The sequence below is a fragment of the Aythya ferina genome (genome assembly GCF_964211825.1).
Source record: "Aythya ferina genome assembly, chromosome: 1".
Lineage (NCBI taxonomy): Eukaryota > Metazoa > Chordata > Aves > Anseriformes > Anatidae > Aythya > Aythya ferina.
In genome coordinates this window covers 91,550,561-91,574,825 of record NC_140296.1, presented here as the reverse complement: position 1 = coordinate 91,574,825, position 24,265 = coordinate 91,550,561, and the positions used below count along the sequence as shown (strand labels likewise).

The window sequence follows — 24,265 nt, the reverse complement described above, 5'->3', positions numbered from 1 at the left end:
TATTTAAGGGGAGAACACATTTCTGATAGGGCTGCTTTCTTTGGGCAGTTCAGCTGAGGGAAAGAAAAGGTCTTTTAAATGTGCCGTCGCAGGCTGATCTGGATATAAACACTTATGGTACATTGATCCATTGTAAACTCCTGGAACAGGAACAGGATGCAGGTATAGCATACAATTATTGTAAAACAATCGTTGCTCTATAAACAGCCAGTTTACAGCTTTCTGCTGTCCCCGAGATGTAGGTGTTGGTTTCACATTCTTGGCAGCCCTCCACTCGGAAAGTCAAGGTCCCTCTCTTTGGGCAGGAGCTGGCAGGAGGCTTGTGGGTCAGTGGGAAAGGGCTGCTGGGGGAAATCTGTCCTCAGCCTGGGAAACTGGAGAGATTTCTTGTCACTTAGGTTTGGGAGACAAACCCCCTTCCCAGCATTTTGCACTTGCAGTACATGATTGCTTTGAGATTTAGGAAGCAAACAAACAGTAATAATTAAGACTGGTTTATTAAATGAAATAAATTTCTCCTTGTGCCGTTGACTAAAGAGCAGGCAATTTAGCAGTTCCTAATTATGGGGTTACATCTAGATTTTTCTAAACCAAAACAACAGTTTATATAAACAGATTTCTGAGGTGTGCATGTGCTTTTGGAGGGTTTCACACAAACGAGTCTCTCTCTAAGAGGTGTAAATCTTGATGCTGCTTTAGCCACTCAGGGTGCCTTGGATGCACAGCCTGTACCTGCAGGCAGTGACCTGCCTTGCTGTTCGGCAGGGGGGTGTTTTTTCTCAGCCAGTTCCGGCAGGGCAGATACACACGTTCACTCTGGGCCCATGTTTGGGATGGCGAAATAAAATAGTTCCCATAGTTATTCCTAGAAGTTAATTATCTGTGACAGTGGGAAAGTGACAACCTCGTGGTTCTTGGATATTTATAACGAGGCTGTCACTTGCTAGATTAGTCGGGTCATAGAGGAGACAAGTGTGTAAAGTCAGGTTTCTGGCAGGGCATAGGGCTGAACCTGCATCGTCGTGCTTCCTTGCCATTGCTTAGATGTTGGCAGAAAGGATGTCTTGGTGCAGCATTTGTAACACTACACCAGCATGCGATCCTTATCTTTGGGGACCATGGCCTTACACTGCTGCAGAGCTCTGTAGGTGCACACGCATTGCCTTCATCACCTGCCTTTAAAGCTTGACCTGGTATGATTGAAACTGATGTGGGATTTCTGCTCCTGCTTTAGCAAGAACAAGGTCAGGTTTCCAGTAGCAAAACAGAGCTGTGGCATGGGGCGGTCACAGAGGACATGAAGAAACGCTGCGGTACCGTCCCTCGGTGTGCATGGCCTGCCACAGTGTAGCACCCTTCTCTGTGCACCTGGCCCTCCAGGCAACTGCTCTCTGGGTGACATAGCCTCCTGATTTGGGATCTCTGGGTCCCTCACTTCTGCATTGTACATTTAACAAGTGGCCCTAACACTAGTGTGCTTCAGGGCTTGCTCTAACTATGAAGTTTCCTAATGCAGAAGGCGACGCTGCAGTTTGACTCTTGGTTTTCACCAGGCAATCAAGGTTTAATGTACCAAATGTGTTCACTGTATACTGGTAACAGCACAGCTAAACATGACTTCTTAATACTTGTGGAACTGCTCAGGCCCAGAAAAGCTGCTGGGAATATTTTTGAGGACTTTATTTATTAATTTATTAATTTATTTATTTTCATTTGTGAGAGTTAAATGAGCAAAGAGTTACAATGAGGGAAAAACGCTCTCAAATTACACAGTTAGTGCAAATCACAGGTGTTTTATTGGTAATGATGGGCTAACCTGGAATAGATTATTTCGAATAACTCTCTCATTCAGAGTACCATTTATTAATGTTGCTACTGGTCAGGAGATGTGATATCTCACACTGAGGAATATATGAGTCACCATCGTGATAAGGAGAGATCGCAGAAGTAGGTTCATGCTTGTCTCTGTCATTCCAGTCCTGAACTTTTAGTCGGAAATACTAACAGAACTTTAGCATGATCTTGAGAGTGTCATTTCTAGTGAAAAATTACTGCTCATGAGTAGTGTGCCAAATTTTGTAGTGGCTTTGTCATCTGCCCAATATTCTTCAGAGAAAGCAGCTGACTGTTGGCTCCCCTAATTATTTATTTTTCTAATATTGCTTTTTTTTCAGAGCTAGTTTGAAGGGGGAACAATCCCCAGCCATATATAAATAATCAACTAAAACCAGACATTACTGTCAAAAAGAAAGTAAAGCTTTGGAACAAACAAAAATAGTTTTGTACAAATTTCTCTCATAAAACTGGCAAGATATCAGTGAGCATTTTCTGAGAAATATTTTATTTCACTGCAAGGTGGGACGCTACTTCTTCACATTGCTACAAACCCCCACTGGAGAGCAAAACTGGGAAGCTGCCAAACATCTCATACCTGCTGTGACAATGGGTAGCTGTATCAACACATACAAACCCATATTTAACTAAACTGTTCAATTGAATTCTAATCTCCAGCTAATCACAAAGCTTTAAAAAATATCCCTATTCATGTTTTATTTCTAAAAAATACCTTTATGATGTAATGCAAATGAATGAATGGATGAGAGACTTGAGCACAATACACTATCTACAAAACTAAATGAGTTACAGGGCTCATATTCTACTCGATATTTGACCCATGAAACTCTCAGTTAAAAAGAAAAATGAAGACTGGAAATCACTGAAGGGCCATTTTAGGGATACTCAGAATAAAAGGTGGTACAGAGATGTGGTTTGGTTTTGTGCTATGACATACCAGAGAGAAAGTACTCTTAGCTGCCATGAGCCACCAAATTCGATGAAAAGATTAGAACGGGAAAACTACCAGCTATCACCAGTTTGCTTGTAATAGGCATACTTTGTGTTCAGAACAGAACTGCTACCTCCTGAACGAACACTTTTGTGTTCAGCTGGTTCTCATGCAGAGCCCCTCATGGGGCACCTGCAAAAGAGAAGCATCTTCTCTGGACCTCCTCACTGAGTCTTAGGTGATTTCCTTATTTTGGCAGTCCAGGACATAAGGGTAGATTGATCTCTTCTAGTGTTTGGTTGGGGTGTTCAGCAAAACCCTCTGCAAGTACGATGGCTTCTTTTTACTAAATTTAAGAAACCCTTGGAGGTGGCTCATCCTGATTCTGTTTTTCTATCCTGCACAGCAAGGCTGGGCATATCCTCAATTTAACCTGGCAGTGAGGGATGCAGGCATGTACTTTTAACTGAAGTGACTCTCCCTGACCCAAGTTTTATGCTTGCATGGAAACCCTATCAGAAAAAATAATTTCCTAGTGTCTTTGCATTTGTTCTGTTTTTACACTGTGTCTTCAGACCTCCACCTTTTTAGTGCAAATAGGCCAATGTGACCTTGTTACCAAACGGTTATTGAAGACTACAGTTAACAAAGTGTTCTAGGGGGCTATCAAATGTCTCCAAGGTAAGGCATGCATAAAACATGAGCACATAGTCGTAAATAACCAGGCTCCTCTTCATTTATTTTAAAATAATGATGGTTGTTTAACTGGCTTGAAAGGGTTACTCTTTCACCCCTAGTTTGTTCTGAGCACCGTGGGAAAATGACATGAGCACTGTTTAGTTTAAGGGATGTAGTCATGCAAAACCTTTGCTGTACTTGTGGAGGAAGCTGGAGTGTTTCAAGAAATAATGAAGGTGTGAATCATCACAATTCTGAATTGTCTGATAAGAAAATCTTTTAATCTCCTGCAGTAATGTCAGGATTCAAATTGCTGCAATTCCCTTTATAAATTGTGCAATAAAATATGGAATAAATCATTGCAAAAGAATCCAAGATTATCAGCCGTCTCTTCCTTTGATATCAGTATTTCTGAACGGTGTTCTTTAAAGGTTTTTTCTTGTTAGTTTATTTTTAGGAGAAAAGTAAACTAATTAGCTCTTTTTTTTTTTTTTCACTTTATGGTCTGTTCTTGGCATGCTTAGAAAACATTTGAGCTCAAACAGTTCATTTTCAGTTGTGCCCGTTGGAAGGAAGGATTTCCATTTTTTAAAAACAGCTTCAGAAAACAACCAAGACCAGATACTGCTTTCATTAAAAGTATAGGAAAAGGATGAGGAGTTTAGTTATTTACTTTTCTTTTGTTTTCTTTTTTTTTCCCCACTTGTTATTATAAATGACATTTAATATTTAAATGACAAAAAAAAAATATTCCGTTTTATATGCCTCTCCATGTGTTCAGTCAAAAACCAGTTCCACTCTGATAAATATTATAATTTCTCATTGTTTCTGGGATTTTGCTCCACATATTCCATGTGGTTTTACAGGATGACATCTATGGTCTCTTACCAAGGTTTTATGTTTTTATTTACACAGAAACCACACAATGCAGTAGGATGTCAAGAAAGCGAACAGCTTGATAAGGTTTAGGCTTTTGAGGTTCCTTTTATGATCAAGAAAGATATAAAATCATGTAAATCACTCAAACTGGAAATCACAGAAGCTCGCTTTGATATATGACTCTTGTAATATACAATAAGACTTTGATTACAACTTTATCATTTCAACTTCTTAGGCAGCAGCTGCTCATTGGCTAGAGACAAAATCAAATGATTATACTGCTACCTTTGCCTGTGGACGGTAAAAAGTTATCTTAATAAATGACAAAGTCCTGTCATAAAAGATTAGAATAATGGAGCTAAACAGGATGAAATACAGCCATGAAGTTTAAAGTGTTTGGGTCAGATTCTGCTGTGATTTGCCTGCAAGCCCCTTGCTCAGGCTGTGGTACGTCCAGGCAGCCTGCCCTGGGTCAGGGCTTTGTAGCTTCTTGCTGGGTGTCCATGAGCATCCTCTATTCTCACCATTTTCAAGGGACTGTGAGAAAGTGACAAAGTTTTTGGAAACAGCACATCTGATTGCATTTTGGATGGTGTTTTATTTTTTATCACTGGAATATGTTTTATAAATATTTGATGAATGCCTGAAAAAAATGTGAAAAGTCACAGTAATGGTAAGATTGTTTATGGCACTTTAATGTAATTGGCCTACTTACTTGCCTCAGAAAGTTATTAGGTAAAACACGGTTGTGTGCAGATTAAAGATATGTGACACTCTCTGGCTAATTGTCTAGATGTATAACTCACATAAGGGGGAGAAGCCGCCCAGCTCTTTCAGTGTCACCTCCCTCGCTTCATACAGCTGCTTACAGCCAGTAATTGGCTTGGGAAACAACATATAGCACACCTACTGTTATGTCAATTGTGAGTGATTTCTTTCCACAAATTATGGCCAAGCTGGCTTACAAAAGTTCCGAAATAAAACTACTTGAGTGCTCATTTAGTCCCAGCTGCCTCACCTGCTGGGTTTTGGATGCTGAAGGGAAGAAGATCAGTAACTGCAAGCAGGTGGTTGGGTGAGTGGAGAGCAAATTGATTGGCAGTGGCATGAGGAGCCCACCTCTGTTTGTTTCTGTCACCTGGGTCTCAGATATAGGACCTGTGGCAGTCTGAAGTCCCTGGGTGAAGGTAAAAAGGCTTAAAGGTGAGCTGAGACCCCATTGTAACACAGTAAGGGGATATGAATAAGTGTGCACCTTCAGGAAGAAAGGTAAAGAGGACTGAGGAGATGACAAGGAATGGGTGAAAACAGCTATTAGCTTTTTTTTTTTTTTTTTTCCCATAGGGTGAACTGGAGGACCTGAGGGGCCTGAACCCTTCTTAGAACTGCTCAAAGAACTGAGATGGGGAACATGGTGTTGAACTTGGGAGGGGAAAGAGGCTGCTCAGGGTCAGCCTCTGCACAGATCCACCTTGTGGTGAGGCCAGCAGGCCCTATCTGGTGCTCTGTGATGCAGTAGTGAGGTCACTTTGCTGTTCTCCTGCTCGGGAGGTGTGCATGAGGTCGTGGTTCTCATTGTGCAGAGCAGTGAAGGAGCAGCATTGATGCAAGAATTGTATGAATGCCTGTGCATGTGTGTGATCATAATATAGCTATAATGGACTCTAGATACAATGTGGTTCAGATATACTCTAATACAAGATTTTGGACTCTGTATGAACTGCTTGCTCTCTCCTAATGTTTCTTTAAATATGAGGCAATTGCACAGCAATCTAGAGATAACTTAGTGTAGAAAAATAATAGAGATACTTGCGTTGTTCCCTTGACATTTTTACTTTCTTTCTTTTTCTTTGAAGCCACTAGCTATTTCCCTGTAGAGCTATGAAATAACAGGAAACAAGAACCTCCTAGCAAAGTAAAGTCTCTTCTGCAGAACTAGAGCAGATCAAATCCTGTAGAAAGTTAATGAGGAACTGAGACTTTTGTATGCTAGGATAAAGAAAATTGTTCACTTTCTAGTGCACTGGAAACAGTCATGAAACCTTTCAGGAAATGACATAATGTATTTTTAGTGCAAAATGGAGCTAGCAAAAAGTTGTGAGATGCTGTACCATCAGTCCTGGATTTAATACATCAGTCATGCAGCAACTGCATGTTTCCTGTTTCTTTATTTCATTGCAAACAAATACAAGAGACATTAGAAAAAGTCACTTATTTTCATTTTCTCATCAGGCTCTCCCTAGAGAATGTCAGCCAGTGTATGTGAACCAAGCTGCTGCTGCTGGACACTGGTCCTGCTGGACACCAGGCAGAGTGCAGCATGGTCCCCTCTCACCCACCTCCGAGATCACCTGTACGGCTGAGTGCTTGTTTCCATTTTCCTGCCTCCCTCTCCTTGCCTGCAGCTGCCACTTCCAGAGCTGGTGCTTTGTACACTCTGAGAATTTTTTTTTTTTTTTTTTTTTTTAATCTTTGCATTTTAATTACTACCTCCTCCATTTCAAAAGGCTGGATGTTTTGAGATAACAAAATATTTGCACAGGTCACGCTACTTTTTCTTCCTATGGATTCCTGTATTAAGAGAAAGCTACTGATTTCCAGGAGGAAATTGTCTTGATTTCTTTATAGCTTCAGTCTGTTCTCACTGAAGCCACTGGCAAATCTTCTGTTTATTTTTCAGGGATACAAAACTAAGCCAAATGCCATCAGGCAGAGATCAGCACATATATTGAACCGTGAGCAAGGCCTGGGGAGTCTAGTTAAGTCATTCATTAGAGCTACTTTGAAATTCCTCACTAAATAGGTTTGGGTTTGCTTTTTGCCAGCAGTGCTAACTCACTGAAATGGAAACATTTCATGGCAGTGTATCAACTTCTATTATCCAGAAAGGTTTTTTTGGGGTCCCAGGTGAAATTTTATGGGGAGCAAAGGAATCAAAAGAAGAAAGATTTTTTTTAAGCTGAGATACTGAGCAAATATAGCTGCATGGCTTCTGGTCTAGTGTCGCTTGTAATAGTCTGAACACACCTGGGAAGATGGACTTAACTCTTAATGTCAGGTGCCCAAACTGAAATATGCATGTTTGTGATGTATAATTAATTATTAAATGCTCCTATTTACATCTTAATTATGAAAAATAATGTTGGAGTGGAGAGGATCATCAGCTTGGGGAAAGTAGAAGTGTCATTTAAGCTTGCCCCTTTTTGGAAGGAGTCGGTATGCCATATTGAAATGAAGTTTGACCCTTCTTGCCACAGGGCACAATGCTAATTCAACATTCAGAAAGCAGTTAAAGGTGTCACAGAAGATTTTGTTAAAGACTAAAACCAACAAAGGAAAATAAAAATAAATAAAAATCACTTTTAGTTCAACAAAATTGCATAAAGCTAGGAGAATATGTTGAAGTAATGCAATGATACCTTCACCTTGTTCTTGTACCTTTCTCTAGGCATGTGGTCACTCTTCGAGCCAGGCTCGTGGGCTGACAAAACTTAGTTTGGTCTTATACAACAGATATCACAGAAAGCATAAGATAAAATCATTCTCTTTGTCTTTCAGCTGTGCCTACTCTGCAGATAGTACTGTGTCTGTAACTTCACCAGCTGTTGCAGCTGATATCTTCAACAAGGCTCTGACTACAGTAGTGAAGGAAAAATGGTAAATAGAAAAGTGAGAAGTGCTGAGGCTAGAACAAGACCAAATACCCATACCACATTCTATTTTTGATCCATGAGCAGTTTTTGATCCATCACGGATGGTCAGCTGAACTTAGAGGTCCACATTATTAAAGGCATTCAAACACATAATGCTCACTGAAATCTCTGGAGTAAAGTGTCTGAATATTTTTATGATCTGTGTCATAATAAAGCCAATGAATGGTGTTTGTGTTCAATCAGCAGTGTTTTGGTTGACATTCAGGCCTGCTGGGAATACAGAAAATAATAGTTACTCTCAAAATGTATAAAAGATCGTGTCGTTATCTTGCATTCAAAACATCACTATCAGCTTACCTGTCTGTTGTGTAGCACTGTGTTGTTGTCACAGGCAGTACACAGCATAAAATGAAGTAACTAATCATGAATACTTCCATGATTCTTGGACTCCAACAGGGGAAGAAAAAAAAAAAAAAGAGCAGGAATTGCCTTGTATTTTGATTACAATTTTCTATATAAGTAGGACACATTCTAAATATTATTATATTGAGTTAGTCCATCCAACAGTATAAATATGAAATTCTAGTTTTTTCACTTAAATCCTGAGTCCACATCACTTGTATCCATGGTGACAGTAAGACTCTTGTTCTGATTTCTTTTCAAGTCAGTGTTGTGATTCTTAGTGATTTTGAAACTGCTTTTCAGTAATTCTAAAAATTAATGGTTAGGCAAATATTCTCATCTTTGGCTCTGTCTTTAGTGTGCATGCACCCGTTATTAAGTGACAATCTACAGCAGCAAACCCTTTCATTGTGGTTTAGATTTTCATGTTGTGTCTGTAGGGATAGCATATTCTATTTTAACAAGATCTGGTGATATTGTACCAAAGCTTGCTATGTGCTTTACTGGGAAATAAAAAGGTTAAGCTCTTTGTTTGTAGAGATAGCTGGCATGGTTTAGCTTTAGTAGAAGGAGTGAGCAACAGGAATGAGGGAGTGGGGTGATAAATCAGAACACTTGCTTCAATAGATATCTCTCTTTGTACAGTAATTTGCTCTTGGTAAGATAGTTAGGGTTTGTTTATCATTCATTATCGTCTTTTCTGTGGGTGTGCAGCTTGGAAAATGTGTCTGTGCTTGGGGGGGACAACATAAAGCAAAAAGGTGAGACTATAAGGAAAAGGCAGATAATATAGATAGGGATCCCCTTGCTCCATATATATGTTCCAGAGGGAAGGAGAGAGGAAGGCAAGTGATGGTAGTGCAGAAGGTGAAGGAACGTGCAGAAGCAATACCATGGAAAGCAAGTGAGAAATACCCTCAATTTTGGCAGCTCTTGAGGGAGGAAACTTTGGGCACTCCACAGAAGGGAGGACATGAAATATTACCCCAAAGGGACTGGCAAAGCTCCAGGTAAGCCCAGAGTGTTGGAAATGCCAGTGGGAAAATGGGTGTGTGACAGCTACAGCTCTGTCTCCCTGTGAGCTCTCCTAGCTCATGCCTAGAAAATTTTCCCAAAGCTTGGACTGAATCAAATTAATACATGTCTGATAGGAAACTTGAAAATCTTCCTAGTATTCATCGGGAACCCCATGTTGCCAGAAGCTTTGTATTGCTAAGCTTGGCCTGAACAAAATAAGGAAGTGCTCCAGAGATTTGCAGAACTGTGCCCTTGAACAAAGGTGAACTTAAGAAACCTTTAACAAACATTTGTGTTTTTCAAATGCTTATCTAGAGCTCTTACCTTCCCCTTGACTGTGTAGGCTTTAGAGGAAGAGGGAGGAGCTTGCATTATGATTATTCCCCTCATATTGGACACCTGGCTCTTGATGGTTCTTGATGGGAAGAGCCCAGCAAGTGGTCTGTGTTGATGCTCCATGCATGGTTTGTTGTTAATATACTTTCATAGTCACTTACAGTTCACCTGAAGTTCTGTTTCTGTGCTTGTGTGGGGCTTTATGAGTTTCAAGTATACAGCTAAATATATTCTCTGTTTCCACTTCCAGTCGACATGTAAAACATTCAGCCCTGGTTTATTCCTTACGCTAACTGTGAGTGAGCTCTCCCCTAAGTCAATGATGACAGAATGTGGTCCATTTTTTAAACTGGGGATTTGCAAACTCAAACATATTCACAAATCAAGTTCAGTCAGGAGATTCTTCACATTCCTGCCTTGAATGGTCTCCAGACTCTCTGAAAAATACAACTGGTCTGCACTCCATATGACCATGTTTTTTCAGTTGGCTCATGGGAATGTCTAACGTTAATCACTGTGAGCCAGTTTTACAAATATCTAGAAACTATTTTCAAAGAGAGTCAGTACTATTAAGCTAGAAGACATCTAATATATCTTATGCCACTTCTGATGTACAATGAAATGCAGAAACCTCTCTAATTTTCACAAATAATTTGATAGAAGAGATGCTTTTAATATTTGACACTTTAGCAGGTGACATTGTAAGATCTTCTGGAGGACCTGATCATATCTCAGAATGAACTTGGTCAGACATAGACATGAATAGAGATAAAACAAAAGGATGCGAAAACATTCAAAGTCTAGTAGTTGAAGTCTTGTCTATCCATGGACATCCTCTGTGCTTATCCCTCTTCTCACTTGCTTGCTTACAAATATGAGTCTGTCTTATCTGGAAATATCTCCATACTTAAAGGCTATAAGTCTGTCTTATCTGGAAATATCTCTGTACTTGAAAGCTATAAGTAGAGCAGATGTACACACCTCTTCGTACTATGAAGTAACCTGTAAGGTTGGACTATCTGGTCTCATAAACCAGAACCTTTCATCAACAATCTTCATTCTGAAGCTGCTGCATAGAATGACCGTAGAGTGGTATCTCCCTTTGAAGACAAGAACCAAGACTGGACCTTCTCTACAGCTGTAGTTTTTTTTTACTCTTTTCCTCCTCTCTCTCATACAAACACACAACTAAACAAGACATGAGAAAACAAGTGGAAATAATTGTGATAAAACAATCTCTCATAAAATCGTTACCAAGAACTTAGGTCTCTGCAAAGCTTTAAAAGCATCTTGGACTGATGCAGCTGACAAATTGCCATCACTCCAAACCTCGTCCTGGTATTTTTTATCTTAGTAACCAGGAGGATATCTCCCAGAGAGAGTACCGCACTTGTTTTCCCTACCAGTTGTGCACAAATTACATTGACCTACAACACTTGTGTTCTAAACAGTCACCTGAAGTTGGAAACAGGACCTAATGTGTAGTCCCCAAGGAAATTCAAAAGCGGCTAACTCTGGAAATGTGTTGGGTTCACAGTCAGTTCCAGCATAGGTTTTAGGCCTGGGCTGTGGCCTGTGACTGGAGGCAAGATTGTGCAACATGGGGGTGAAGCCCATGCTCAGCTGTGGGCAGGCAGCAAGCCAAGCAGAGCAGGTGAAGCTGATGTCCTTGGTCTGTCCTTGAACCCCATCTCACAATGGGACAACAAAATCCCCCAGGAGTTGCTGTCATTTCCCGCTTCCAAGCCATTCACAGGGTTTCCCCTGACAACTTAGCTGGCCAAGGTATAAGAAGTGTGTCTTGTGCCTTTTTTTTCCCTGCAAGTGAAATACAAGATTTTTTCTGATAGCCTGGGGGGAAAATTATGGCTTCTCCACAGAGTGCAACTGGTTGGAATATTCTTAGGGTCTGTCTTTTGGATTGACCTTCCCAAGATCAATCAAGTCTCCTCTCTGGAATTCAATCCTTCCAGTCCATGGGATTTGCAGCCAATTAATTCATGAACACTTTATTATTACACTTGTCTGAGCTCAATAGCCATAGAAAATTCTCTTGATATTAAGGATAAATTGCAGATAGTTTTTCATTGTACTCTGGAATAAGCGTGCATTATCCACAGAACGGAGATTTCTTATGTTTTCCCCAAATGCAAGTTTAATATTTATTGAAATCTTCTGTTGATTAAATGCTCTGAATAGTGTATCCAGAAGAATAATCGATATTTTAAATGCACTCAGACATATTTGCTGTTCACTAGTTACACAGAGAAATAATGAACTTGCTATATGAGAAGGTAAAATGCATGAATAATTCATAGCTATTAATTTATTCAGTTTTGCCTTTTGAATTGATTTGGCAATTATTCTTGTACTGCACATCATTTACAAATGCTTAGATATAAATATTTACAGTTGCAAATTTGTGGTCAAATCATTTCTATTCTCTGACTGAATGGCTTGTGTAGCACACCAAGCACTGCAAATTGTGAATTTTACTGTTAAATATACAACTCAGTAGAATGCAGGTGCTTGAATGATCAAACAAAGTGGATATATACAAACTGTAAATGTGGTCAAACAAATATATTTCAAATGTGAATAAATATTTGCCAGCAGGTGTTTATTCATCACTTACTGCAGGCAGAAGGAAGGACATGTTGTGTGTCATGCTGCCACAGACAACAAAGACCAATGACTTGTGTCACTAAAATTTTAGTTGTTTATTTCTCTCTTCTCTCTTTTGGATTTGTTTGAAATACATATATGTGTGTGTGTGTGTATATATTTTCCTGCTGATTGTATTCTACATTTTACAAGGATGATTGCAACATTCAGGAAAATGAAAATTCATCCTAAGAGTCTTTGACTGGCAAAAAGCCCTCTGTTTCCCTTAACCCCATAGTGAAGCTGTGTGCTAGAGGATCCATAAGCAGAATATTATGAATCTGTGAGTGAACTGATGGTTCAGTGAAAGGGCTAATTCACAATGGTTTACTTCAGCCAAGGGAGACTTCCCTCCTAAACTCCCCCTGTAGTAATTTAGAGAAAGAGAGACTTCTCTAGAGCACGATTCAATACGGGAGCCTAATTTTAAGTGCTCTGAATCACTCCTCTAGTCTGCTTATTTTGAACAGTACAGTTTATCTTCCCTCCATTTCCTGCTTGGTGCCCTGATTGATGAGTCAGGATTTATGCAGAATGAATGATTTTCACCTTTTATGAATAAAGTCATTTTACATAGCATTGTCATCATTTAGAGCACTTGATTTGAGACTAAAGAACTAGTGAAAGCATTAGGGTGTATTATGTTATATATTTCACTCTCTGAACAGTTAGAAGAACCTTGAAAAAATTCCAGCTGTAAGCATTTAAGTCATTTAATACATTGCAATAATTCAAAGCCACTTAATGTGATTTTCAGTTTTCTCGAAGCACTCAAGAAAATTACTTTTTTCAAAAGTTCCTTCACTTTGAAATGCTTCCACAGAAGCACTCAAGGCTGAAAGTAAAGTTAAGCCATTTACAGATAGCACATTCAGAAAAGAAAAAAAAAATAATAAAAGAACAAAAACCAAAACCTAACAACAACAACAAAAAAAAAACTCTGAAACTACAAACACAGTTTGTTCTAAAGGGATAGAGACAAACTTGCATTAACATCCACAGCAATCCTAAAGTGAAACTAGATATTTGCTCTTATTTTTCTAAACATATTTGAGACACAAGAGTAGATGCTGAGGGAGTCCTAAGGCCAGGCCAGTGGTAGCCTTAGGACTGTGTAGGGGTGTAAGGGATGCTCAAAGGAAATTTGCTCATGGTGTACAACACATGAATGGGTTTGAAACCACACTCAAAATTTTCATGGCTATTCTTCTCTTGGGAAGTGCTCAAGAGCTTTACAACCACAGCAAAACTGCTGAAGCTCTGCTGTCACAGCCTGAGAAACTGCTGCTCTCAGGGCAGCAGCTTCATGGGACTGCATGAGCACCTCACACCCAGGTAAATGCCAGGTCACCCCAGTGAGCTGGAGCTAATGCTCAAGAAAGCAACTTTTGACTGTGTAGAGTTGGAGCCACCACAGGGCTTGCTGTTAAGTGTTGTCTGCAGCCTTGCTGTCCATGGTGGACCCTCTGCGTCTCATCCTGAGTGGTACTAGTGACACACATCTCTGCAGATGACATTCTTCTGGCACATCAGCATCCTGGAAGAACCTCTGCTAGTGAGTCTGTGACATTAGTTGACTAATGAAGGATCCTACCAGTGCTGCACAGTGCATCTCCATATGGTGCCCCACAGCCTCTGTCCAACACAGGATGTCCAGCTGCCAAGGGTTGCTCTGCAGGGGCCTTCTGCCCCAGGCAGTAGTTGCAGGTGGTCGATATCCTATGCTAGCTGCCAGCTTTTGTCCCATTGCCTTTGTCATGCCTGTAATCTCCATGGTCTTAGTAGGATCTCCAAACAACCTCTTGAATGGCCCACCAGGGTAAGCTTCTTATGGCTGTGTCAGGTGCCTGTAGTGTGTGTGTTCCCCTTCCTTCACAAGCAGGAGTTGAGGGAAGGCCGAAGGGGCATTGCACTGAAGAGTGAAAGTCTCTGCTGGCATGTGCTGTGGCAGTATGAAAGATGCTTGAACTTGGCTTCCTTCTCATAATGTGGAATGTTGTGGAGTATTGTGTCTGTGATTAACTCTTCCTCCCCCCAGTAAAGAGATGGAAGTAGTATTTGCTTCTTGGTATAGTAATAAAACGCTTTTGTAGTCTCTTCATATTTTTTTCAAAAAATAGGAAAAAATTCTGCTGTCGGTAAAATTCATTTTCAGAATGATCACATGTGCTGTGTTTAATTTCATTTAATATTTAATGACTAGCTAGCTTTTCCTGGGATAATGATTTCACAAGAAGAGAAAGATCAGAGCAGCCCTCCTGCTACTGTAGCACAGCTACAGCAGGAACTGCAGAAATGTAGGGTCATCTCAGCAGAATGAGATTCTGCCATCTGTACTCACTGCGGATAGCTTTTCACTTCTTGAGGGTCTGCCCTCGGGTCAGTAGGACTCCTTCAGAGATAAGGAGGCATTCAGTATGCATTAAGGCACAGAATTTGACCCCCAAATACAAAATGCTCCCTCCCTTGGTAAGAATAAACTGAACATGTTTTAAAGTAATCCTCTATATTCTCCTGCTCTTTTATGAGAAAGGAGTGGGATGTTTGCTCCAAGACCTCAAGTGCCACAAGACTGTGCTGTCCAGGCCTTTCCACCATTACATAAATTCCTCACTCGGTCATGTCACAGTGATGTTATTTTATATAAAGAGGACTTTTCTACAGTACTTTCAGCAACATATTTGGAACAGCAATCTGTCTATATTTCTGCATGCCAAACTCAATGCTAGGCACACTTGACCGGTAAATGGTATCTGTATGGCTTTTACATCAATGTCAAAGGTAACATTTCTACACTCAGTGGGCTAGCAGACATGGGTGTTGGTGATCGACATGGCAGAAAAGGCTCTGATTTGTTTCCTGATAGTTGTATTGGCTTTGCAGCACTGACAGTCTTGTTAGTTCTTGTCTTTGGCATTCTCAGATGCATTCCTCTGAATTTTGAGAGTTAGAAGAACCATTAGATACAAGGAAGGAACAAGAAGACCCACAGCATATGTTCAATCTGCAGGCGAACAGTACTGCCTGTGCTAACCCTAATCCATGTGTATAAAGATATAAAGATGGTCTGGGAAGCTAATTATGACAGGAGAAAAAAAAAAAAAAAAAAAAAAAAAGGAAAGAAAGACTGTAGGAATTTGCTCCAAATGACAGCAAATGCAGTTGGCAGAATGACTGAAACTCAATCTTTGAAGAATCCCTCCAGGATGTGTAGCTTCTCTGACACAAAGTGAGTGCGCTTATTAGGTGTATTCAATGACACTTCATTTTCTACCCATAGCCAGACTAATACCTGTAATTCTTTCTCTCATTCTCTCTCTCTTTTTTTTTTTTTCTTTTTTTTTTTTTTTTTTTTTCTGCCATTGGATAGAGACCTGCTTCATACATAGATCAATTTGTTTATTTGCCTTTTGCTTGCTTGCTTACTTTTTTTTTTTTCTTTTTTCTTTTTTCCTTTTTTTTTTTTTTTTAATGATGGATGAATTGACTGATAGTGTCATCACAGCCTTGTGAACTCAAGGATAAATTCACAGGCTGTTAGCAAAAGCACTGCCTGATGCCTGTCATCTCTACCAAGCAGGCATTACTCCCTCCTCTCCAGACTCTCAGGATGGCTTGAGGCTCCTTTTCCTTTAATGTCTTATTTTCCACTGAACTGCACCCTATGGTTAATTCTCCTTACTTTACAGCTTGTCCTCACCAGCCTGTGGAGTTATGTGCATATATTCTACTTACAGTTCTCACAGGTTGCCAAGCACGATGGGCATGGAGAAACAATGGCACAGATTTTAGAGAATCTGACTACTTTCTCTCCCACCTCTAAAAGTCACTAAGAAACAAATAACTGAAGATTTGTACCTGTTCATTTTAAATGAATCCCAAATAATTTGTGAAGACATGAAAAAGATGGTGTTCAGGTATTGCCCTTGCTTCCCTACCAGATGCCAACAGGGGGAGTTTCAGCTCTGTCTCAGATTTATGCTTCTGACAGTATCCTTGCCTTTAGTGATATTGATCATGAAGGATAAAAGTTATTTATTTTCCCACATTTCAATAACATTTCTTAACGCCTCTTTTCTTTAAAGAAACACTTCTGTAGCTCTTCTATGGATTGAAAATGAAGGTGCAGTTCATATCTGTTGTTGAAATCCTTTTTAAATAAGAGACCAGAGATGGAATAGTTCTGCACCTTGCCTTGCTAGACTGAAAGAAAACTAATTTGCTTCTGAGATGAATCAAAACCAGATTTTAGAAAACTATCTTGATTTCTCCTTTCCCCCTGAAAACCCTGATGACTGAGGCATAGCTGAGCTCTCTTACTCATTTTGTATAAACTAAGATTTGAATGATAAGATCTTAGAAAACCAAAAATCTGCCTTTGGCCTATCAGTTTAAATCAATTAATTCATAGCCAGATAGAAAACAAATGTAGAAAAACTCTCTCCCTTTGCTTTGTTTGTTTATTTGTTTAAGAAGGAAATAAATGGGGAAGAATTTAACTTGTAAGGAAGTGGAATGACATCTTAGGAAAATGAGGCTCTGTTCTTAGAAGAGGGGTGTAAATCACGCTTATGTGCTAATGAATGAAGGGAGACATTTTTGGAGACACATTTTGTCTCTTTATAAATAGGACAGAATATGTCTGTGCAGAGCTGTAGTCATTTCTGCTAGGTCCCAGCAAATAAGCTGCAGTTTCTTTTCTTTTCAAAAAATTTCTCATTTACTTCTTACACGAAAAACAGTTTTTGAAATTGTCTTGAAAGAACAAGGATGGCATCTTTTCTGTAACATGAACGTGATGTTTTCATTTACTACTGAGGACAGTACTTTCTGTATATTGAGCCTCTAGGGTTCACTCAAGTTGCATTTCAAGCATTTTTAGCTGCCATCCAGACCAGACTTCAACTTCTGAAACTGTTTCATTTTGGGGGGTTGAAAACACAAACAGATCCAACGCTTTTCAGGAGAAAACTGAAATATCCTGAGTCATCCAGTGAGGGCTGGCACTAGCTCCTATTTTCAAAGACTTCTTATTGCCTCCGACTCTAAGCTTCAAAACTAGAGCTGCTTTCAACTAAGATATTTCAGCTAAGAGAGTCTAAAATGTGATCTTGTCCACAGAGGCCAGGGTGGCAGAAATCTCCCTTAGGCAGTCTGTTCTCTGGGGGAATCCTGCAACACTGACTTCTTACAAGTTTATGGAAATAACATTGTTAAGGGATTAAAAATTCTTCAGAGTCAACTTGCCATCTAAATTTTGAATTCAGAAGCCATGTTATTCTCTCCATACCCACAAAGAGGAGGGCCATGCTCTGTGTAATATCCAGGTACGCTTAAGTAAAGATGTATACTTATAAAAATGTGATTGCCTACTTCAGAAATCCAAATGATGATTCATGTCTGTAGCAATGATCCTCATTATTTTTCTCAGTCCAGTTCTGTAGCCAGTTAAGAGCCTTTTAAATTAGCAGCTATCAACAATTCAGTGAGTGGGTTGATGGAGTGGTGAAGGTTAATGCCGTGTCTTGGGGGAAAGGAAGTCAACTTACAGCTATAGCAAATAGGACATTTTTCTTGATTGGATGAAATTATGTTGGAGAGAAATCCAATATTTCTTGATATTGACAGAATTGTATTGTATATGCTAAAATGGCCCTCCCCAGTGGGCTGATCCTGCTGTGCATGTACCAAAGGGCAATGATGGCCTGGTGCGGCTTACCGAGATGGTCTGTCTATTCCCATGCCAGCAGACCAGCCGGAAGGGGTGAATGGCCCCAGGGTATGAAGAGGGGTGCCAAGATCAGTCAGGGCTGGCAGGTTTTACTGGGACAGTTGCAATATTGCAGAAATACAGCTGCCTGGGCCTGACTCTTGAGTCACAAATGAAGAGTAAAAGTGATTCTCAAGGATACCGAAGTAGGTCATCTCCATCACTGACTATGACTCAAAAGTTTCCCCTGAGTATGAAGCCTCATTTCACACCCTCACCAAGCAGCATGGAGATAGGGCTGGAAACCCTCCCAATCCTCCTGCATGAGCACTTCTGGTTAAAGCCCAGACTGGTTTTCCAGACCACTGGCAGAGTGAAAGAGAGGAAAGGCATGTGGATTTAAGGAGGGTGTTTAGATCAAGAACTTAAGAGAGGCTGGGAAGTGTCATAGGATTAAGGGATCTATGCAAGCTTGTATGGGTATTTCCACTTGTGCTGTCCTCACACTTTCTCTGAGAGATTTTTGTCCCAAACACAAGGACTGCATGTATGTTGCAAGATACATTGCAGCGCACCACATAGCCTTGGCTTTTGGCTGTGCCTCTGCTTGTGGGGACATGCCAGCTTGCACCATGTGAGTATGTGCCCTGCTTTCCCCTTGAGAAGGAAACCTGGGTGCAGAGGGGCAGAGAAGGAGCTAAGGTGTGGTGAGTGTGCTTGTCTGGATGGCCATGGGTCCAGGCCCACAAAGCGCACTAGGGAGTTGTGCACTATGATGCTGCTTTAACCAAAATAACCAACTCAATGTGTAGGTTGCTGGCTGCATTACACACGTGACTAGCTTTGCATATAACAAAATCCAAAGCCTTGTGAAAGAGTAAGTAGAGTAAGAGTAAGGAGGTGGACATTTGAGGAAAGTACGTAAAAAACCTTTTACTGGTAAGTAAAGTATCTATGGAAAATTACTTATGTGACTGTGACTATCTATGACTTCTAGACAGGGTTACTTGGACATTAAGCAAAATGGTGTGCTCTTCTGGGGTAATGCCAAGATGCTTTCAAGGATTATATATCTTTTAGTCAAATGTGGTACAAGATCTCAGTTGCTAAAGAGAAAAGGATGTCTACAGAGGGAAGTGGAAATATCTGTAGAATTGTTGGTTCCAAGAGCCTTGTGTTTAAAAAACAAAATCCCATGAAGCATTGCCAGGAATGGGAGAGGAATGAGAGGCAATGCTTCAAAACAAAACAAAACAACAGAAAAGAAGCAAGTAAGAGTTTTGTCTACTATGTGCTTAGGAACAATAGCACTGAGTCAAAACCTGCTGGACTCAGTTGGGAATGCTGTGGTTTAGCTAGTCCAACTGAGCTGAACTGGAATGCTCTTTTTGTCTTTCAACAAGCCTGTAAAAGTTGGCAGAGATCTGATCAGCTGTTCAAGCCCTGCTGAACATCCCTCAGAGTTCAGCTCTTATATCTCGTTAGGGGCCCAGTAGAAAAATTTTGGGGTTAAGCAGGTTGTAGGCTTAGCTGGCCTGTGTGTTTTGAGACGTGTATGGAATAAGATGGATTTTCCTGCATGGAAGAAAAATGTTTGTTGCCTCAGAAAGATATGTGTTCCTGCACATGTTGTGTGCTCCTGTGCTTTTTTTTTTTTTTTTTTTTTTTTTTTCTGAAGGAGGGGCTTGCTGTGTAAATAGAAACGTTAGCGGTTGTTTAGGGAATTATTTTATGGTTGTGATGCTACACAGTCTAGTTTAGTTTTTTGTCTAAAGGCCCATGTCTGAGGAGACTTAGGTCTATCTATGTCAGAACTATCCCTGTCTGGTCCCGCATCTTGCTCCATCTCTCTTTGCCAGCACTGATATTTGTCCGATCTTGTAGTGAGCCTGTTCAGGGAAATAAGCTAATTGAAGATTAATGCTTTTTTTTTTTTTTTTTTTTTTTTTTTCTGCAGAATTACTTTTTACCTGGTTTAACTTCCTGAACCAGCTCATGGCAGGGTCATAGCAAGGCCTAACACTGGCATGCAAAAGCTAGCTGGAATTTGTGGCTGGGGTGAGAAGGAAATGGTAGGACTTGGATTCATTGAGCTCTTGAGGAACCACAGCCTACAGCCACTTACTCTTCTTCCTGCACCACCGCATCTGCTTATTGACCTCCTCTCCCCTTATGTATTTTATATCCAAGTTTATCTGAGTATGGACCCTTTTAACTGAAAATATTTTGTATTGCATCTGCATATTGCTGGACCTGCATTCTTCTTCTCAGACTGTGCTCAGAAAGACTGGGCTTTGCACTCAGTGACGTGATGTGTGCCCTTGGGTTTGTGAAATGCCATGGGTCCTGTCTTGTAAGGTTTAAATCTCACCACCCTTGTGGCTCCCACTCAGGTCAAGCCAACGAAGGTACATAAAGAGCTATGAGGACAGTCTGCAGTGATGGTGAAAGAGGAGTGACGTGAACTTATTTTGAGAATGTCCTGGGATGGCAAATGGGTTGGTGTCAATATCTGGACCTCACGTTAATGCTGGCTGTCCCCATGGAGAGAAGGTCTCACTGTCACTAGGCCTGTGCACTTTCTTCCATGTCCTCTCCTCTTTTAGAGCTGCTTTAGAGCCTGGCCTATGCTTTACATTCAGGTTTTGTGGAGGCAAGGCTTATGTAGGCACAGAGAGTTTGCCAATGTCTGCTAAAAGTGCTCACAGAGAGTCTCAATAACATCACTCATCTTCTGAGCATAGGTAGCCTGTGCAGTCATTTCCATTTTGAATATGGCTATGTGAAAGAAAGCAATAGAGCCCAGTGTACCAATGATTTTCTACTGTCCTCTTCTGTAGGGGGTCCAGAAGTATCTATAAAAATACGTACTTTCAGATTTCTGTAGGAAACAGTACTTAGAGCACAGAGTCAAACTGTGTTCCCTGGGAAGTTGCCCTACCAAATGATGCTGACTCCTTCAGTTCAAAGAAAGTCAAAGTATTCTCAAAATTCGGTGTGTAACTCTTGAAGATGCTGCAGAGATACTAAGCAATTGTAGATGAGCAAGAGAAGTGGTCTGTGAAATCATGATAGGTAGGGAGAAGTCACAAGAAACAATTTCTTTCCTAAATGTGGGTTCCACATTTTGTAAAGGCCTGCAAGCTTGCCTGTAATTTCACCTTTCCTGACAGTTTGACTTCCATTTCCACCTGCTGGCCAGTGTCATTATTTTAACCCTCTGTCTCTCATCTGTTTGCTTTAACAATTTCTGCTAAATCTAGCCTAACCTATATGTTTTAGCTACTAACGGTTTAAAATAGAGGTGCATGACCTTCCTTCCTTAATGTTTTCTCAGCATTCCTTTGTTGCAGAGCATGGGATGCAGGATTTATTTATTTTTTTTTCCTCAGAATGAGGCTGTAGTTACCTGAGGGTTGAAAAAATGAACATTGTAATTCAAGGCAATAGCATGCATCAGTGAAGAATGTAAATGGTGCTTTTCACTTAGCCTGGTTTCTTGCAATCCCTTTTTCACCTGAAGCAGACAAATGACTAGTCCAATAATTAAAAGGAATATACCTAGAGAATTAGCCATGTAATGAATGTCCCAGAAGTTGAAGCTTCAGCTGATTGTGCATTCTGTCCCGACTGGCCTAAAATGCAAAAGACAAATTCCAGTTTAGAGTTGCTGCTTTCAGATGGCAGCACAAACTCTGGTACAAGCACCATTTAAAGAACACAAACTCTTAAATTAATTATCCATTCTCTCTGCACCTTAAAGTGACATTTAACAGGAGCAAGAACAGGGCAGAAATAAATGCTGAAATGTGATATTGTGCATTTTATGTCTATTATCAACGGTCAGAAGAGGAAGTAATGATCTGATAAGGGGTTCAGGTTCTAATATACCTAAAAAAATGAGAGAATAACTCCCACAAAGGAATGTTCTATTGATATTCTGGGTCATGTGGGAAATACATTGCTTCTATGCCGATGGGTGGTAGGACAAAATCTAGAGTAGCTGTACTCTTTTGTGTGTCAGTAAACTAGCAGTGTTTCACTTCTATTCAGAAGGTATACATCTTGCTTTTTTAATCTTAGAATATTACCAATGATGAATTTAAGGGAAAAGGTTTGAAAACCAGTAAGTTTCTTTTTCATGTTTTACGGCTTTGGACACCCTTTTATGAATAAAATGACATGGCAGTGTGTGAAGTAACAAAGGAATTGTAAGCAGTGACCAGCATGTGGAAAGTCAAAACTATCTACAGCTGAATAATGTTCTTGGAAATGAAGGGCAAACAGGAGTATAATTGATTATTGCCTCTCTATGTGGCTTTGGAGATCACATAATCCAAAGCAAAAAAATGGTATGCATGTGTTCCCTCAGATATTCTTCAGAATGGAGGAGCTATATATCAAAACCTTATTTCCTGGTAATGAATTTTAAATAAGTGCCCAGGGCATCAGGTCACTGATGTTTCTACTTTGCAAACTGGGTGGGCTATGAAAGCCCCTAGAGCCCTTCAAAGGCGCCTTAAAAAAAAAATCCCTAGCTTTAACTGACCAAACTTTTCAAGAAAAATACCTGAAACAATTAGGAGAATGAAAACCAGGAGGTCAGATTACTTGGCCCATGGCTGAGGATTTACATAAATAGGCCTAACCTTTGACTTGAAAATAAAAGGTAAGTACAGAACCCTGACAGAACAGCAGGTCATTGGTATTTACTCTGTAAAGTACTGCCTCTGATGCTATGACAAAAATGCCAGGAATTCCACTGATCACTGTGTGCTGATAGGGCTCAAAGGTATGCAGCCAGCTAACAGAAACCCAGCCTACCTGACTGATCGAAACTGCATTACTCCCACGCATTTATAACCTGCAATCTGTGAGCGTGGGAAAGTGTGCAAGGCCTTAGACTAATTCCTGACAATTAAAAAAGAAAGAAAAAAAAAAAAAAAGAAAAAAAAGGAGAAAGTTGCTGTCTTTAAGAGTATTTTAAGTTCTTGTTGTTTGGGCAGCATATAAAATTAATAAAAAGTCTCTCAGTGAGAATCTTAAGAAGTTTTCTTCACTGTGCATATCCAGAATTGATGGTGTATGGGAGGCTGAGATTGGTACCACATTCAGCATTGTGCAGATGTGGGAATTTGTCAAGGATGATCTGCACCTACAAGTAGTCTTCAACTGTGAAAATGGTACCAAGCTGTAGAAAGGCAGTGGCCTGGCTCTTTTTTTTTTTTCTTTGACGGGTGAAACCCTAGGCAGTAAACCTACAGGAGAAATAGTATGCTGTGTGTTCATGTTGCTTTTTGTCGAGCAAAGGCTCTGCACTCACAAGTCAGAGAACCAAAACAGATTTTGCATTCTTATATCTAACACAATAACAAAAATGTGTTAGATCATTTTTTCTTTTCTACATGGATAGCTGAGAAGAGTGCCCCTGTGGAAGTGGAAACAATAAGTGCAAAGTTTTTAAATTCATTTTTTTAATAGACAGATTCAGTTTCCTGTTTCACTTCAAGACACAGGCACACATCAAGTATCCTGCAGGCTGTTTCAAACTTGCTTCTCTAATTAATCAAAAGTGATCCATTACAGAAAACCTGCAGGAATGTCAGAGATGGATGCTTCTGTTTGTACTGTTTTTGACTTGCTTGTTGCAACAGAGGAGGAAGCTGTTAGTGCCTGTCTAGCAAATTATTGAAGGATGGTGTAAGAGGGCCTGCCGCCTTCCTCTTGAAGGGCCAGGAAGCCTGGGGCTAGTCAGCCCCGTGCTGTTCTCCATGTTTGCTAGACCTCTGTGGGATTTTGGAAGGAGGTGGAGGAATACCCCACAGCTGGGGACTGATTAGGGAGGAAGACAGGCTGCCTCTGTGCCCCAGGCACAGCCTGGCCAAGTCTCATGGTTGTGAAAGTGAGCAGGTAGTGGTAAGCAGGAGGAGCTGGTAGCTAACAGATGATGGTTGAGCGAGGAGACAGATTTTTGTGTCCCCTGTGTGTTCAAGTGCTGTGTAAGGAGGAGACCAGCCCAGACTTTGCAGTGTGCCACCTGACACCTCTCCCTTACCCTCCAGCCAGCCAGGATGAACCCAAGGCAAAATTGTGAAGGGAAATGAAAAGCATCTGAAGGTCTCTGGAGGATGTTCACAGTGA

The 24,265-nt window shown here is 40.4% G+C and overlaps 1 protein-coding gene across 9 annotated transcripts in view; it reads left to right on the top strand.

Moving 5' to 3' along the window:
- The window catches only part of LOC311430409 (uncharacterized protein), a 237,439-nt gene that overhangs the window by 123,452 nt on the left and 89,722 nt on the right, over positions 1-24,265 (top strand). For 3 of the 9 annotated variants that reach the window (XR_014688773.1, XR_014688774.1, XR_014688776.1), the window contains exon 1: positions 9,243-9,407. The exons of 4 other annotated variants lie outside the window; for them this stretch is intronic. Coding sequence is in view for 1 of the 5 variants with exons in the window: in XM_084506931.1 (XP_084363057.1) it covers positions 9,250-9,407 (158 nt within the window). In the remaining 4 variants the exon portion in view is untranslated. Of the gene's footprint in view, positions 1-5,415; positions 5,546-9,224; positions 9,408-24,265 lie in introns of those variants that run through there. 2 more of the 9 variants (XM_084506931.1, XR_014688772.1) reach the window with 2 other exon arrangements.